Source organism: Budorcas taxicolor, chromosome X, assembly GCF_023091745.1.
Source record: "Budorcas taxicolor isolate Tak-1 chromosome X, Takin1.1, whole genome shotgun sequence".
NCBI lineage: Eukaryota > Metazoa > Chordata > Mammalia > Artiodactyla > Bovidae > Budorcas > Budorcas taxicolor.
This window is the reverse complement of record NC_068935.1, coordinates 145,918,921-145,937,923: the sequence shown is the minus strand read 5'-3', so window position 1 is coordinate 145,937,923 and position 19,003 is coordinate 145,918,921. Positions and strand designations below refer to the sequence as shown.

The 19,003-nt window shown below is 46.4% G+C and overlaps 1 protein-coding gene across 5 annotated transcripts in view; it reads right to left on the bottom strand.

The window, feature by feature from the left end:
- The window catches only part of TBL1X (transducin beta like 1 X-linked), a 250,083-nt gene that overhangs the window by 60,589 nt on the left and 170,491 nt on the right, over positions 1-19,003 (bottom strand). For 4 of the 5 annotated variants that reach the window (XM_052662903.1, XM_052662906.1, XM_052662905.1 and 1 more), the window contains 2 exons: positions 13,436-13,524; positions 2,195-2,305 (listed from right to left, as the gene is read on the bottom strand). In XM_052662903.1, the coding sequence (XP_052518863.1) occupies positions 2,195-2,252 (58 nt within the window). In that variant the 5' untranslated portion in view covers positions 2,253-2,305; positions 13,436-13,524. Of the gene's footprint in view, positions 1-2,194; positions 2,306-2,739; positions 2,834-13,435; positions 13,525-19,003 lie in introns of all 5 variants that reach the window. The other variant, XM_052662908.1, reaches the window with a different exon arrangement.

Genomic DNA, 19,003 nt, shown 5'->3' with positions numbered 1-19,003 from the left:
CTGGCAGACAGGCTGGAGCAGACCCCCGTGAGGCAGACAGTCGTGGCAGGAAAGCAAGCCAGCTGGCACCCTGCTTCGGACTCTGTCCTCCACGGCTGGGATGGTGCACTTCTGTTCACTGAGTTACCCCACAGCAATTCTGTACACGCATCTGTAACCAGCCCACAAACACTCTCTCTGTGGTCGGGACCAAGAACACCAAACACCTCACCCCCATATATATATATACGTGTGTATACACACACACACACACACACACACACACACACACACACACTCTCACCCCACCCCATATATATGTGTATACACACACTCACCCCACCCCATATATGTGTGTATACACACACACACTCACCCCACCCCCATAGATATATATGTGTATACACACATGCACACACTCACCCCACCCCCCTATATATATGTGTACACACACACACACACTATATGTATATACCAGCCCACAAATGCCCTCCCTATGGTGGGGGCTGAGAACATCCAATCAACGCGCTCCCCATGTATATACATCATATGTATACACCAGCCCACAAATGCCCTCCCTGTGGGGGGTCTGAGAATATCTAATCACCCCAACTGCCATGTATATACACGATATGTATACACCAGCCCATAAATATCCTCTCTATGGTGGGGGCTAAGAACACCACCCTACCCTCTCCTTATATATATATACTGTACATATATGCCAGACCACAAAACCCCTTCCTACGATGGGGGTCGAGAACATAAAATCACCCCACTTTCATACATTTACACCAGCCCATAAATATCCTCCTTATGGTGAGCACCAAGAACACCAAACACCCCACCTCCACATATATACATGGGATCTTCCCAACCCAGGTCTCCCGCATTGCAGGCGGATTCTTTTACCAGCTGAGCCACCAGGGAAGCCCAAATGTATACATCAGCCCAGAAATACCCTGTTGGTTGCCCAGAACACCAATCACGCACGCACGCACGCACGCACGCACGCACGCACGGTCCAATAAATTGCCCAGAACACCAATCACGCACGCACGCACGCACGCACGCACCCACGCACGCTGGGTCCAATAAATTGCCCAGAACGCCAATCACGCACGCACGCACGCACGCACGCACGCACGCACGCACGCACGCACGCACGCACCCACGCACGCTGGGTCCAATAAAGTGCCCAGAACACCAATCACGCACGCACGCACGCACGCACGCTGGGTCCAATAAATTGCCCAGAACACCAATCACGCACGCACGCACGCACGCACGCTGGGTCCAATAAATTGCCCAGAACACCAATCACGACGCACGCATGCGCGCGCGCGCACGCACGCTGGGTCCAATAAATTGGCAGCTGGGTCCAATAAATAAAACCACACAGACACAGACAGAGACAGGGACACACAGAAACACATACACAGACAGACACACACACACCTACCCACACCCACCCACACACCCACCCCCGTATTTATATATCAGCCCACAAATGCCTTCCCTATGGTGGGGGCTGAGAACACCCAATCGCTCCACCTCCCCATGTATATACACCATACGTATACACCAGCCCATAAATACCCTCCTCTATAGTCGGGGCCAAGAACACCAGCTGCCCCACCCCCATATAGATGCACCATACCTATACACCAGAGCACAAGTGCCCTCCCGAGGACGGGGACCCAGAACTCCAAATCCTCCTCGCCCCTCACCACATCTATCACCGCTGCTCTTCATCTTAATGCGCTTCCCTTGTGGCTCAGCTGGTCGAGAATCTGCCTACAGTACGGGAGAGCTGGGTTGTATCCCTGGGTGGGGAAGGGCCCCCTGGAGAAGGGAAAGGCCACCCACTCCAGTATTCTGGCCTGGAGAATCCCGTGAACCAGACAGCCCACGGGGTCGCAAAGAGTCGGACAGGACTGAGCGACTTTCACCTTCCCTTCACTTGATCTTCATTCCAGGCTGGCTTCAGGTGAACAGAAATGTCAGCGGAAACAAGAACACGTTCTCTCATCCCACCCCAAGAGCAGGACGGCCCAGCCCCTTCTCCACCTCCCTTCAGTCCTCTGAATGAGCGTGTCCGGAGCTCTGTCTTCTCTATAGCCCGGGTTTTCCATCCGTGGTTGCTGGCCCTGCAGGTGGCGTGTTGGAAGAAGGTGTTTTTCTCCCCGCTCCGGGCAGGAAGCCAGCTTCTTACCTGACTCCTGGAGATATCGGTACACCAGGAAGTTCACCTCGTCACTGGTAATGCTCATCTTAGCCTCACCTCGCGGGGATGAGGTCTTTACGAAGCAGCAGCCACCACCCTCTGTCGGAAAAGGCGAGAGGAGAAAGCGGAGAGACGTTTCAGACACTGCCTGCGTGTTCCTCCTCAATCGCGATTCTTTCGGAAAACAATTAACACATGTAATACTCAGGAGGTAACTAATGCCCGATTCCTGCCGTACGTTCCGGTAACATAAAGGCTTTATAATTATCTAAACACATACAGGTGAAAATTTTCCCCTGTATTTTTTGGTGACATAAAGCTTTTATAATTATCTAACACATAAACATACAGGTGAAAAATTTCCCCTGTATTTTCTGCTTATGTAAAGATTTTACAATGAAACATATAAACATACAGGTGAAAAGTATCCCCCAAAACATGAGCTGATGCGTTTTAGAATGCTGGCATGGACCCATCTATAAACCACATTAACGGAAACAAAATCAGGGGCACCAGAAAATGAGAACACACACCGCGACTTGATTCAATGAAGACACTGCAGCGGTTGGTACCGAGCTTCAACAGAACCCTGGGACAGAAGGTGGCTGCTTGCACCAGCTGGCCCTTCTGTGGACAGACAAGGAAGATTACCGGGGGTACCCCCACAGTCCTGTCAACACCCCCAGGTGGGGTGACCACGTGGCCCCGTTCACACCTGTGCTTCTGCAGCACAGATGACTCACAGCAACCTCCCACACATCAAAGTTCCATGCTGAACCTGACGGTCACCGAACCGACAGGGTGCACCCACGTGGCCCCAAGACACACACCAGCGAGGAGCTGAGTCATCGACACAGTGACGTGACTTCTATCAGGAGGCGGGGAGTCAGCAAGCTGCCCCATGGACACAGACCGAACCAACAGAGTTCGATTCCGCGGCAGACTGGCCGAGACCCCGGCATCTTCAAGGATGGGCTGAGTGCTCCCCGGGACCCAGGAGCAGGAAGACCAGCCTGTGTGCCTGGACCGTGGACTCTGAGATGGCAGGAGTCGGCCTGTGTCATCAGCCAAGCAGGATTCTTACAGAGCTCAGAATGCCTCTGCGTGCTAACTTGCTTCAGTTGTGTCCGACCCTCTGTGACTCCCATGGACTACGTGTAGCCCCGCCAGGCTCCTCCGTCCCTGGGATTCTCCAGGCAAGGATACTGGAGTGGGTTGCCATGCCCTCCTCCAGGAAAATGCTTGTGCTGGCTGCAACGAAGTTAGGGGAACCCCAGGGCGATGGTTCGGACCTCCAACGATTGATTGGCTGGAGGTAAGGGGAATCATGTCCTGAGGGCACCAAGGAGAACAGAGAACGTGGCACTCGGGGTGTCAGGGGGGGCTTGAGGCTGAGCCAGGAGGCCTGATGCTGACTGCACCTTCATCCCTATGCAGCTGTGGACCGCAGGCCTCAATTTTCCACCTATGCCAACTGTGGATGCTAACAACCGCTGCCCTCCCCCTCCCCCGGGAAGGTGGTGAGGATGACATGCTTCTACACACACTTCCAGACCAGGGCCCCGAGCACCGCAGAGACCCAGGAGGGCTCTTAATCCTACTCCGCCCCCCTGCAAGCATCCTCAAAGCAGAGAGGCCACACTCGCCCCCAAGGAACACGCCTCCAAAAACAACAACAAAAATGGGTTCTCTATTAGTGACATGGTGTTTATTTTCTTGCCTGACCCAGTTATGATTCATGCATGTGAGTGCTCTGTTGCGCCCGGCTCTTTGTGACCCCTATGGACTGCGGCCCGCCAGGCTCCTCTGTCCATGGGATTTCCCAGGCAAGAATACCGGAGTGGGTTGCCATGCCCTTCTCCAGAGTTTTCATTGGAGGCACCTCCCATTAGGTAGATCTGAGATCTTTGTGGTTGTGACTGGGCAGAAAGGAAATGACCATCTTCACTGTGTGGTAAAAACCACATATTCCCTCACTGTTCTGGTTTCAGAGGAAGAAAAAAATCAGTGTGAGCTGATGACACGTCTGGAGACTTCCTGCTTTATTCCAACATAAATAACCACTGGGGGGCTGAAATCCATCAGGAAGCTGAAGGGACGATTATTTACAGTATTTTTCCTTTTTTAACAACTTAATTTCCAGGTGGCAAAAGACCCTTAATAACCAAGGTCACAAACAGTTTGAAATTCAGTTGCAAGAGAAGTCGTGTCTATGATGTTATACTTAACATGGAGTTATACTTAACAGGACCTGCTGTCCAGCACAGGGAACTCTGCTCAATCCTCTGTAATAACCTTATGGTTCCCAGGGGGAAGGAAGGGGTAAGGGTTAGTTAGGGAGTTTGGGATGGACATGGACACACTGCTGTGTTTAACATGGAGAACCAAAAAGGACCTGCTGGACAGCACAGGGAACTCTGCTCAATGTCATGTGGCAGCCTGGATGGGAGGGGAGTTTGGGGGAGAAGGGATACATTTAATGTACGGCTGAGTCCCTTTGCATTCCACCAGAAACTACAGCAATGTTGTTAATCAGCTGCACCCCAATACCAAATACAAAGGTAAAAAAAAAAAGTTGTTTTTTTCTTTTTTTTTAAAAAAGGGAGCAGGAAATGGTGTCTAAGGGTTTGGCTGTATTGCGTGTACAGTATTTAATATGCTCTCCTACTCCAGGAAGGAACAGGACCACTCCCCAAACAATAAAATCTGAACTGCTCTGTGATGATCTTGAAGGATGTAATGACCACAGAGCCACTTGAACGTTGGCTCTGGGAGATGAAGACAGAAAGGGCGAGTGAGTTTCCCTGCCCATGGGCGGAGAGCCTGGTTCGGAAACAGTGACTCCAGGGTGGGGAGCGTGGTGTTCAGCGTGATATCATCCGTGGCAGAAGTTTCTCTCTTAGCAAATCGGTGCCGTTAGGACGCGGTCTCGTAACATCCTCTCGTGCATCCCCTTCCTTCATTCTCCAGGGATGGAAGAAAAAGTCGGTCTGAGGTCTTGTCTCTGCTACGAGTCTGCTGGCCTGGACGCTGGGAGAATGCATCGCGTAAAGTGATCTTCTGGACGAGGCTCAGGGCTCTGGGACTTGATTCCACGCGGGGTGAGGGTGCAGAGCCAGAGCTGCTGGAAAATCTGCTGTAAATGACCTCATTGCAGCAAGGCGCTTTCACAGATTCTCTGCCGACTGCAACGCAGTAGGTCTCACGCCCTGGCTTCCCTTCTCCGTAACACTGGGGGTGGTTTAGCTGATCAGTCGTGTCCAACTCTATGCAACCCCATGGAATGTAGCCCGCCAGGCTCCTCTGACCATGGGATTCTCCAGGCAAGAATACTGGAGTAGGTTGCCATTTCGTCCTCGAGGGGATCTTTCCAACCCAGGGATCCAACCTGTGTCTGCTGTACTGGCAGGCGGATGCTTTACCGAGCCACCGGGGAAGTCCATAACATTGCTCTCTTTTCAAATGGAAACTGTGTTTTCCAGTGGCCAGTTATGAAACTAGAAGTTTAATGTGTGCATCAACATTTACATATAAATGCTCTTGTACACACTGCTGGAGACGAAGGTGGAGAGGAAGCAAGCTTGTTTCAGCAGGTTGCACACCTGCTCTGCTTGCGTTAACTAAAACGAAGCCGCCACGTAACTGCTGGAAAACGACTGCAAACTTTTTGTTGTTGTTCAAAGACAGTAATGAGTACTGTTCAACAAATGATGGCTTTTACAGTTGGACTTCAGCTATTGCAGAATATATATATACAGAATAGATTGGACAAAGAACAAGAAAATGTCAACAGTGGTTTCAGCTTCTTTCCCCCCTCCGCCAGACTTATCTTCATTTTAGTAAAGAGTATTTGCATGCATATTATTCTACAGTAAGAAAGAGAGTCCCCCCCAAGGTAAGATTTTTCACTAATTTTATATTTATATTTATTTACTTGGGAACCCAATGGTCCAAAATTATAAACATAATCAAAGAACTATTCTTTCCTCACCAGAGTTCACATGCCCAGCAGTGGCACGCATGCGTGCCAGCTTGCGTCGGTGTGTCCGACTCTTTGCAACCCTATTACCTCAGCCCGCCAGGCTCCTCTGTCCATGGGATTTGCCAGGCAAGAATGCTAGAGTGCGTGGCCCTGTTCTCCTCCAGGGGATCTTCCCAACCCAGGGACTGAAAGCCTCCTGCATTGGCAGGCGGGTTCTTAACCACTAACGCCACCATCTGAATAAGAGAATGAAGTAACCTAGTAAGATTGTAGTCCTCATAAGGATTTTCATGACTGGTAATGACGTCCACGATACAGTGCTATGTGAAAAAAAAAAGGAGGCTTCAAATGGAATGCGCGTGTGCCTAAGTTTCATTTTGTACACACACACAAGGCCTCCCCCGGTGGCTCAGTGGGTAAGCAATCTGCCTGCAACGCAGGAGACCCAGGTTCGATCCCTGGGTGGGGAAGATCCCCTGGAGAAAGAAATGGCAATCCACTCCAGTATTCTTGCCTAGAGAATTCCATGGACAGAGGAGCCTGGCAGACTACAGTCCATGGGGTTGCAAATAGTCAGACACGACTTAGCAACTAAACCACACAAACCACACACACACACACACACACACACACACACACGTGTACACATAAAAGATACCCTCTGAAATGTAAACAGTAAAATAAAATACATTGGTCTCTCCAGGGCTGGGATGATGCTGGACTTAAATCCATGTACATGTGGCGTGCCTTTTCAGTATTTTCCTAATTTCCTCCTACGAACGTGAACTGCAGTCACATTCATTAGAATGTAATTAAAATCTGGCAGCGTCTTCAGAAATCAGTATGAGAACACCCCAGCTAAGGAGGAAAGAAATTGGCAGGGTTGAGACAGCAGGGAGAAGGGAGCCTCCTCGGGTTAGAAAAATAATGACGTACTTCACAGAAATCAAAAAACACCCCCACGGTGAGGCCTTCTGAAAGGGGCCTCTCTGAGCCTATTTGCCCACCCGGATTCATTAGTGGCTGGTTGGTGAGCTCCGTTCCGACCCTGTGCACACAGGCATGAAGCATGGAGATGCGAGAGGACGGGGTGTCCTGGCCCAGACGTGCTGCCAAGACCACATGTCCCCTCCCGAGCAGCCACAGGTCCCCATCTAGAACCCTCTGAGCCGCACACCCTGCCCAGCCCACACTCCTCTGCCAGATCGGGAGGCAGGTCCAGAGGGAAACCTTCCTAAAAAGTCCACCCCGATGACAGCAAGCCACTGCTAAGAAAGGTCTGCATCACAGAGAGACAGACACACACGTAACTCCGACAGCACGGTTTCACTTTACAGCCTTCCGTCCACGCGGTGAAATGCAAGTTCAGGCCCCCAAGCTATCGCAGCTAAGTGCCTCGGGAGATACGGACAGCTTCAATGTAAAAATGTCCTTTCCCTCCTTTGCTGGAGGACGTGGGTCTGCCAGCTAAGGCTTCCGATTAGTCTGTAAATTAATTTACAGACTTTAATTATCTCTGAGACCAAGGGGCTGGAATGAGAGTCTCTGCACTAGGCCCTCTGATAAATCACAGGAATGTACACAGGCTGGTTACGAAAGCTCTCAGACACTGTGATTTTCAGCCACATACGCAAGATTTATCTTGGCCTGGATGATTCCCTTTTCTGTGGTAGGTGGAGTCCTAAGTGAGGTCATCGACTCCTATAATGTGGTCTCCAGAGTTTTGAAAAAAAAAAAAAACAACCCTGTGGCTTTCTCTGTAAATATAAAGGCAGGCGATGCTTTGCCCTCTGAGTCAGCCTGTATGTCAAAAACCTTGGTGCTCAAATAGGGAGATGTTGAGGGCAGGGGGAGGAGGGGGCGACAGAGGATGAGTTAGCTGGATAGCATCGCTGAGTCAACGGACATGAGCAAACTCAGGTCAACAGTGAAGGACAGGGAAGCCTGGCATGCTGCAGGCCACAGGGTCACAAAGAGTCGGACACGGCTGAGTGACCAACAACAGAATATATTGTGATGCCTCAGCTTTAAATGAGCATGGTGACCCATGCCTCTATTCTTGCCTGGGAAATCCCTCGGACAGAGGAGCCTGGTGGGCTACAGTCCATGCGGTCTCAAAGAGTTGGACACGAGTGAGCACGCATGCACACGCACCACCACCAACAACACACCGCGTAAAAGAAAAATACTAAAAGCATCGTGAAGTCAAGCGGGTCTCTTGACACTTAAATCAGCAAGCGGAAGGCATTCAGTTTTCTCATCCAGCGCTCGGCAGGTGAAATGCCCACAGCCAGAGGACTGCGGCGATCAAAACACAGAAAGAAACACTGATGGGAGCAGGGAGGGGTCGTCAGTCTCGGTACTGTGGACACTCGGGACCACATGGACCTCTGTGATGGGTTCCCCGATGCCCTGGAGGATGTTGAACAACGTCCCTGGTCTCCACCCACTGGGTGTCAGGAGCAACATCTTCCTCAAAGGTCTCCAGACATGATCAAATGTCCCCTGGGGAAGGCTGGTTACACACGTCCAGAGCCACTCTGCTCATGGAAGGGCCTACAACTCCTAAAGTCCATGAGCAACTGCAGGGTCTTGGCCAAGCAACCACAACTTAGTAATAAAGTGTGAGTCCCTTCAATAGTGTCTGACTCTTTGCGACCCCATGGACTGTAGCCCGCCAGGTTCCTCTGTCCGTGGGGATTCTCCAGGCAAGGATACTGGAGTGGGGTTGCCACGCCCTCCTCCAAGGGGATCTTCCTGACCCCAGGATCAAACCCGTGTCTCCTACCCTGCAGTCGGATTCTCTCCCATCTGAGCCATCAGGGGAAGCACAATGTGGATGCTGTCTTAAGCTCTCCATGGACCTCGCACGTTAGAGGCCCTTCAACTCAGAGCTCACGGTTGGAGGAGAAATGAGACAGGTGTCTTTCTCAAGGTCAAGGCTGGTGCACTGCAGCCCACAGGCAGATTCACACGTTGCCCACCTTCCGTAAGGCTTAGGAGCTATCCACGGAGTCTCTGCTCCTACATGGTTGCAAAGAAAATCAAAACAGTCCTATTCTGCCACTCCTGAAATTGCGATGACACTGGAATTCCAGTGCCCATCGGCGACGTATTACCGATGTCACTCAGCCACACTCGTTCACTGGTGTACGATAAGTAGCGGTTCTCACAGGGTAAAGGCAGAATAAAGTAACGGAGACCCCGGGGCCCACAAAGCATCAACTATCAACATCTACTCTCTGGCCCTTGATGGAAAACGTCTGCCAACCTCGCTCGCCCGAAGATTCTCCCCTCTCTACATTAGAGCAAGCCCGCCTTGTCACTTTCCGGCCGGAAATCTTCCTGTCTGGGAACCTGAAGGTGAGGCCCCAAGAATGTGGACGGACGCTCCTCAGGGATAACCCACCGGTCTCTCTGCAATGAAGAGCCAAGAAGAAACCACAGCCGTCATCTGCTGTTTGTCCGTTGCTTTCTGAGGAGGGACCTGCTGAAACTAGGCTAAGTCAAATGGGAACAGACCAAGGTCCATCTGGTCAAAGCTATGGTTTTTCCAGTAGTCCTGTATGAATGGGCGAGTTGGACCATAAGAAGGCTGAGGACCGAAGAATCGATGCTTTAGAACTGTGGGGCTGGAGAAGACTCTTGAGAGTCCCTTGCACTGCAAGGAGATCCAACCAGTCCATCCTAAGGGAGATCAGTCCTGGGTGTTCATTGGAAGGACTGATGCTGAAGCTGAAACTCTAATACTTTGGCCACCTGATGTGAAGAGCTAACTCACTGGAAAAGACCGTGATGCTGGGAATGATTGAGGGCAGGAAGAGAAGGGGACGACAGAGGATGAGATGGTTGGATGGTATCACCGACTCAATGGACATGGGTTTGAGTAAACTGTGGGAGATGGTGATGGACAGGGAAGCCTGGCGTGCTGGAGTCCATGGGGTTGCAAAGAGTCACACAGAACTTGGCGAATGAATAACAACAGGAACAGACACGAGCCCTCACTTTCTAACGCACAGCACCCAGCACAGAGAGAAAGGGCTGTGATTTACAGCTGACTCCCAAGCTCACGGTCACGGAGGCACCATGGGCACTGTGGTATGTGAGCAGCAATGCTTTTCCCCAGCATAATCCCAAATGAACATCCACATATCGAAACTGCACAGGGAATCATCAAAGGCTACACAAAATTCCAGAGTCATCTATGAAGCTAAACACCAATGCCCAACTCACAACAGGAAGTCAACATGTGCACTCAATTCAACTCACTCAAAGCTTATGTGTTCCCTGAATACTGAATTCAGACTCAATCAAGACACTGGTGAGCAACAGACGTTCTCTCTCCCCTCTGCCCTCTGACATTTAAACTATGACTCAATTGCATTTAAAAAATACTGACTGACGGCGCGGCCACTTTGAAAAAGTTGGGATGATTCTTCCAAACGTTAAACAGAGTTACCATATGACCAAGCAATTCTCCTCTCAGGTATATACCCAAGAGAAAATGAAGGTACATATCCAGATAAAATTTACACACGAATGTTCATGGCAGCGCTATTCTGAACAACTCAAGAAAAGTAAACACGACTCAAATGTCCATCAGCTGATGAATGGATAAATAGAATACAGTGGTACATCGATATAAATGGAATATTCTTTGCCCATTAAAAGACTCATGCTACAACCTGAACATGCGATGTCACAGACTCAATTAACCTTTTCTAATTTTTTATTTTTAAAAAAACCAAACTACCCCTTCCAGATAATTAAGTAAAATATTGAAATTCTAATACAGCTGGCCCTTGAACAAAATGGAGTTTGGGGTGAAAATCCCACACAGCTGAAAATCCACTTATAACTACAGTGGGCCCTCATATCCATGGTTCCTCATCTGTGGATTCACTCACGGACTCTGCATAGCAGTTAGGTATTTACTGGGGGAAAAAAAAAAAAGACCCATGTATAAGCGGACCGGTGCAGTTCAAACCGGTGCAGATGACCCCAGTCAAGGGCCAACGGTACATATTTACCTTGCTACATGTTTGCTCTTAAACAGAATTACCACATAAGATTGTTCCTGTGGTTAAATTTGGGCCTATCATTTTACTTCTGATTGGTCCTTTTTAAAGCAGTACAGCAAAAAAATCTTCTGCAAATTTCTACCTTTTATGTTTTTAAAATAACAAAGCTCCTATCAGTGTTTTTTTTTTCCCCATTAAAACAATTAAAGAATCAGAAAACACACACAAAAAAGGGTAAAATCAAACGCTAAAATTCCGTCTCCCAAAATATTAACAGCGCTTCTTCTTGATAGAGGCTGGAGAGGGGAACCCTCAGCTTTAGGTTGAGACGTGGGCTTCAACTCTGGTTTTTCATTTTTTGGGGGGTCACAAGGCTTTCGGGATCATAGTTCCCTGACCAGGGATGGAACCCGTGCCGCCTGTAATGGAAAGTGCAGATTCCTAACCACTGGAACCACCAAGGAACTCCCTGGGCTTCCATTCGTGATGTCTGTGCATCTATGACTGTTTGGTTTGCTCCTCTGGGTACTCCCTGTCATCTCACTAGATCTATTGATAGTAAGCTACCTGTTTTTCTAATAACTTTCAAGGTTAAGTAGGAAATCAATTTGCAGATAGACACAAATCATATTAAGAAACTAACAAAGCAAAGAATTAAGATACAAGAGCCAAATAAGATACAGACTCATGCCCTCAATTATAATCCATTTTGCTGCTTAATTTTAATTCATAATGCTGATGAGAGGCATTGATTTTAGGTGGTGTCATCTGCTCCTGGTAAGACCCAGAAAAGTTTAAAATAGCTGGTTCCGTATTCAGCTTCATCTTCAGTTCAGTACAGTCGTATCCAACTCTTCGCGACCCCACAGACTACAGCACGCCAGGCTTCCCTGTCCATCACCGACTCCCAGAGCTTGCTCAAACTCATGTCCATCGAGTCGGTGAGGCCATCCAACCATCTCATCCTCTGTTGTCCCCTTCTCCTCCCGCCTTCAGTCTTTCCCAGCATCAGGGTCTTTCCCAATAAGTCAGTTCTTCGAATCAGGTGGCCAAAGTATTGGACTTTCAGCTTCAGCATCAGTCTTTGCAATGAATATTCAGGACTGATTTCCTTTAGAATGGACTGGTTTGATCTCCTTGTAGTCCAAGGGACTCTCAAAAGTCTTCTCCAACACCACAGTTCAAAAGCATCCATTCTTTGATGCTCAGCTTTCTTTATGGTTCAACTCTCACATCCATACGTGATTACTGGACACACCATAGCTTTGACTAGACGGACCTTTGTTGGCAAAGTAATGTCCCTGCTTTTTAATATGCTGTCTAGGTTGGTCATAGCTTTTCTTCCAAGGAGCAAGCATGTTTAATTTCATGGCTGCAGTCACCATCTGCAGTGATTTAATTTCATGGCTGCAGTCACCATCTGCAGTGATTTTGGAGCCCAAGAAAATAAAGTCTCTCACTGTTTCCCCATCTATTTGCCATGAAGTGATGGGACCCGATGCTGTGACCTTCATTTTCTGAATGTTGAGTTTTAAGCCAACGTTTTCACTCTCCTCTTTCACTTTCATCAAGAGGCTCTTTAGTTCTCCACTTTCTGCCATAAGGGTGGTGTCATCTGCATATCTGAGGTTATTGATATTTCTCCTGGCAATCTTGATTCCAGCTTGTGCTTCATCCAGTGGGGCATTTCACATGATGTACTCTGCATATAAGCTAAATAGGCGGGGTGACAATATACAGCCTTGAGGTACTCCTTTCCCAGTTTGGAACCAGTCTGCTGTTCCATGTCCGGTTTTAACTGTCCGTGTCTTAACCTGCATACAGATTTCTCAGGAGGCAGGTATGGTGGTCTGGTATTCCCATCTCTTTAAGAATTTCCCCAAATTCTTAGAAGGCAAAAAAGCCCAATTCATCTTAAAGAATCAAGTTAGTAGCACATCATTATTTAATAATGCTTCGTCTATTACCTTCATGGAGAAGGAAATGGCAAGTACTCCAGTATTCGTGCCTGGAGAATCCCATGGACAGAGGAGCCTGGTGGGCTACAGTCCACGGGGTAGCAAAGTCAGACATGACTTAGCGATTAAACAACAATTACCTTGAACTTCAGCAAGACGACCTCAGACATATATCATTTTAAAACAGAAGGTGTTCAGTTTTGGCAAAATGCAGTTGTGTTTGAAACGAATTTCAGGTAGAGAACAAAGATCAAATGTAGGGGTGTACCTTTAGGGCGACTTCATGTGTAGACCTCTGAACCAGTGGGCTCCCCAGCACCCGATCATAGGAACCGCCAAGTGTCTGCTGGGACCTGCCTGGTGAGAAACAACGAGATTGAAAAACAAGAAAACGACAAAACCAAAATAAACCTGAAAATCCTTTGGGAATTGTTCACCTTTGATCTCTCCTATTCTTCTTTTCCGTTGTGATCTCAAACACGTGTTACTGTTTCATACCCTCTGTCTTCAACTTTTACACAAACTATGCACTTTTATTTGCAATGTAAAAAAGGAAGTAATTAAAACCAGCCATCAGCATTATGGTACGTGCAGAGATTTACAAGGAAAACCTCTCAAAGTAAGTAACATTGGTTTTAGGGCAGACAAAGGTTCTGCTATCATTCAATGATAATGAACGCCCACTTGAAACATCTTTGTTTTAGGGAGTGTATCATATACAATCAATAAATTAAACTGTACACATCCTAAAGAGAAGAAAGATGCCTCACAGAAAGTTTATAAAGAGTGCTTGGGCCAATGTTACAATAATCATGGCACGCATGTTTGTGTGCAGATATTCGCTCATTTATGTGACAGGGGAACATTAGAATATTCCGCCCCCCCCGCCCCGCTTCTTTCAGCTTCCTAAAATAAAGCAAGGAAGCACTGACGACTAGGTCTCAAGTTTTCCTCTATTATTCTCCTACATTTCCATTTCAGAGCAGTTCTGTATTTGCACAGATTTCTAAAGAAGCCAGGGGTATATCTCACAAGATAATCCTCCATATCACAAACTTGCTTTTTTCAGTCAATATAAATACAAAGCAGTCAACCAGCCTCTATTTAAGGATATGTACCTCCTTCCTTACAAAATGTCTTTGGTTGGGAGTGAGTCCAGGCTCCTACAGGGTTTAAATTATCCACATGCTCAAAAACTAAGGAAATTACATGACTAGCACTTTCTGTAAATTCTTGTTCAATAGTCTTAAGTGATATAAAAAGGTGCCAGGTTTAATCTAATTCAAACTCAGAAGCACGGCTATGAATGAAGCTGTTTCTTATTAGTGAATTAATCAGAACCTCTTGAAACGTTTTTAAGGAAATTCGAGGAAATTATTCCCACTGAGGTATGTTTATAGTTACACTGTTCAAAGAAAGGAGATTAAAAAGATTCTATAAGCAGGTTCACAGGCTGTTAAGTTTCATTACAGTACATTTTTAAAACATCATAAGGATCTGTAAGATGAAATTAATAACCAGAACAACTGAAAAAAAATCTACCACCGAAGGAAAATAAGATTTAAACAAAACTCTACAGTTGTTTGAACAGACATTTAAGGGCATCAGACTGAAGCAGGGACAAGGGAATATGGACTTTTCTTATAAAATAAAAATGCATTTCATTATGAAATAAATTCTGTAGTAGAGATGAAATAGGACAATACTGAGACTAACCTGATGCAGAAAGCAATTGACTATTTTCAGGACTGTGTTGTAAACCCAAAATAGCCTTCTGATGAGACTGCTAAATACAATAAACTATCGAAGTATGAGCAGATGTCACCACAATGAGCCCCAAATTGCTTGAAAATTAAAACATTGAGATCCACAATAATTCAATTAGGCAATTAATATATAAACAGCTCTTATTACAAGCTGTTCAGAAAAAAAGAAAAAAAGCCTCAGTATTTAGTTTGGACCTATTCTTTGGTCCAAAACAGATGGTAACTCACAAATTGAAGGTTATCTTTGATGTAAGTTGTTAAATTCAGTAAGAGTAATTAACAGCATGTGTGTGTTATAAACACACAAAACATGTGAAATATGACTTTGGTTAATGACTTTCTGGTTATACAACATGACAAATTAATTAGTTTACTGCTAAAAAATAAGAAGTTAAAGTGAGAAATCTGACCTTCCAATACCTTGTCATTCCTGATTTTCCCATTACGAACAACCAAAGAGAACCACTATCCATAAACCGTGCTGGTAAGAATTTATGGGACTGAAAAATATTTGTGGGATATTTGTGCAAATGATTTTAACAAATGCAATATATTCCTTAATTGTCAAAGGTAAACATAAAATGAAACTGACAGTGTGAGTCCCTCAGTCACGTCCAATTCTTTGTGACCCCATGGACTGTAGCCCACCAAGCTCCGCTCTCCATGGAATTCTCCAGGTAAGAATACTGCAGTGGGTTGCCATTCCCATCTTGGATTTAAGAAGGGAATGAATTGAATTGGATTGATTCCATTGAATGAACTGAATTGGATTGATTCCACTGAATCAGTTGAATTGAATTGGATTCCATTCAATCCCAGGGGATCTTCCCCACCCAGGGATTGAACCCGGGTCTCCTGCATTGTAGAGATTCTTTACCGACTGAGCCGAGTTACCCGTAATACAATCATGGAAGCATCATGGCACGTCCACAGTGGTAACACAGATGCTTTCAACCAGGGGTGGCTGTGTCCTCTGCCCCAGGGGACTCTAGGATATTAGGCAATGTCTGGAAACATTTTTCGGTTGTCCCAACTGGAGGAGGGAAGCTACTGGCATAGCATTAAGCATCTACAACTCACAGAACAGTCTTCCACACAGTAGACAGATCAGGCCCCCAAATGCTAATAATATCCAGAAACTATATTTTAATGGGACAGACTTTAGTGTTAGGTAAGTTAGACTAGGGAAACAGAGTCCAAGATGGTAGTCAGAGGAAGGGACGACTAGAAGAACCACGTGCAGGGGAAAGGAAAGGAAAAAGCCCATGAAAAGGAAAACTTGAGGCCTGGAATAAGAACCTCCGCGGGGGAAGAAGCCTAACACGGCCCTTTCCCTGATTGGCTTGACCATACACCCTAACTGCATTCCCTTCCCTGACTGGTTGCAGACACAAGCCCTATTTTGCAAGGGGAAATAGCCAATGGAGCCCGAGAACCGCCAAGGGGAAGAGAAAAACGTATGCAAAGGGAAACCGAAAAATGAGACCAGACCACTCCAGCAGGTGTGGGTCCACTCTCCCGTCTGAACACTGTCCTGCCTGTGGCTTGCTTAATAAATCCTGCCTGCTTGAGCTGTGTCGGTCTGTTGTTTTAATTCTTTCCTATGAAGAGACAAGAATGGAGGGGAAAAAACCTACTCGACAGTAGACTCACCAAGCAGACACTTCTCTTCACGACTTCTGCCTGATTCTTACTGTGCAATATTAGAAGTAACGCTTTCACACGGGCCTTAGACTCAGAAAGGAATGCCTAGGGGACACTTTAGCCTAGATTGTCACAATCTAAAACGGGTTACCGAGGTCAGCTATGGATTCTGTATAGAGAAAATGGTTCACTAAGAGACACAAAAACATCAGATATCCAACTGCAAAATAATTCAGGGCATTCAGTGAATTAAGAGCATGAGAATAACAATGAATTCTGATAACATTCATTACAGGGGGCACATCTCCTGGTAAGCGAACTAGGACCCCACATGCTTCGAAGCATAGCCCCCCGAAAAAATTCTGATAAAGAAAAAATATTTAAGAGCAATGAAGCAAAATAATAACTATTACAGAGAGAAAGTCTCTGGACAAATAGGAATAGCAAAACATGCAAGGTTTAGCAGATAATCCCACCACTTAATGAGGTACAAATGAAAGCAAGAAGAAACTGCATCATTCATTTGAACGAAGAACATTCCTGTTTGCAAAAAACATTTAAAAAGAGGAAGAAAAATGGCTTTAACAAAAATAAAGTTGAAATTTGAGTGGAAGGGCTTGAAAATCAAGTATAAAAGATTATAAGAGAGGAAGTTTATAGGCTTATCCTTTTCTGTAAATACACGTAACGTGTAAACGCTTTCTATAATAAAGAGTCCTGAAAAAAGTTTAGCAAAATGTTGAAAATTTCTGATGCTTTGCAATGAATACTTGGAAGTCCATTATTCTCTTCATTTCTTAGTATGTTTGAAATCTGCCAAAGGGTTGTTTTTTTTTTTTTTAATTCACATAAAAAGATCTGTGAACTTACTGATTTGCCCTTGTTATTTATGAGGCTATAAGCTACTTTGAAAGCAAGAACAATGCCTTATACCATCTCTTTGTACTTCACTGTGGCTAATGTACTACTCTACATTCAGGGATAAACAGCTCATCAGGGTATGTTGAAATGTTAAAAACAAAATGTCTTTTTTGTGGGAAGCTAGATACTGTTAAGTGCCTTCTAGCTCTGAGATTCCATGCTATCAAGTTTGAATTTATCTGCTTATGCTTAACTCTTAACTCACCAAGATACCAAAAATTATCTGGCCAGGTGATCAAGTCACGTGTTAATAAGTCTTTTCCAAAGCACAGGTGAAGAGATTCCAAGCTTGGCTTGTTTTTCTCAATCACAAACCAGCAAATTAAAGAGAGAAGGAAGCAACCTTTGCAATGCTGTCAGGGGTCTAACACCCTGATTTCAAGCAGTTTATGTCTGAGTTCCCTCCAATATTCACTTAAACATCCATGATTAACAAGAAAGTAGAAAAGAGCCTCCTCCCAGAGGAAAGGACCAGGGAACTGGAGCTTTGAGAAAATACTAACATATGACTTGACTGCTGCACTGGAAAACTAAGAGGAAAGAGGAAGTGAACTCACAAGATTTTTTGCACAAGTAAAGAAACCACAAATGAAACAAAAGGACAACCTACAGGCTGGGCTGCCGTTCAACAGCGCTCAGTTTCCAAAACACATGAATAGCTCATACAACTCAATAACAGAAAACCAACCAATTCCACCAAAAAATTGGCAGAAAACCAAAGTAGATGCTCCTCCAAAGAAGACACACAAATAGCCAATGAGCACATGAGAAGATGCTCGATGCTGCTGATCACTGGACAAATTCAAATCAAAACTACAGTGATGCATCACTGCACACAGGTCCACATGGCCATCCTCAAAAAGTCTACGGATAGTAAATGCTGGAGAGGGTGTGCAGAAAAGGGAACTCTCGTACCCTGCTGGCAGAAATGCATTTGGTATGGCCCCTGTCAAGAATGGTATGCTACTGCTGCTAAGTCACTTCAGTCGTGTCCGACTCTGTGTGACCCCATAGACGGCAGCCCAGCAGGCTCTCTTGTCCCTGGAATTCTCCAGGCAAGAGCACTGGAGTGGGTTGCCATTTCCTTCTCCAATGCGTGAAAGTGAAGTCGCTCAGTCGTGTCCAACTCTGTGCGACCCCATGGACTGCGGCCCATCAGGCTCCTCCGTCCACGGGATTTTCCAGGCAAGAGTACTGGAGTGGGGTGCCATCGCCTTCTCCAGAAGAATGGTATGGGGGCCACTTAAAAAAACTCTAAGCAGAATTGCCATAGGATTCAGCAATCCCACTCCTGGGTATGCTGCTGCTGCTGCTGCTAAGTCGCTTCAGTCGTGTCCGACTCTGTGCGACCCCATAGACGGCAGCCTGGGTATATATTTAGAGAAAACCCCAACTCTAAGAGATACATGCACCCAAATATTCACAGCAGCACTTTGCCCAGCAGCTAGGACGTGAAGCAGCCTGAATGTTCACTGACAGACAAGACGGTAACGGTGTGGGATGTT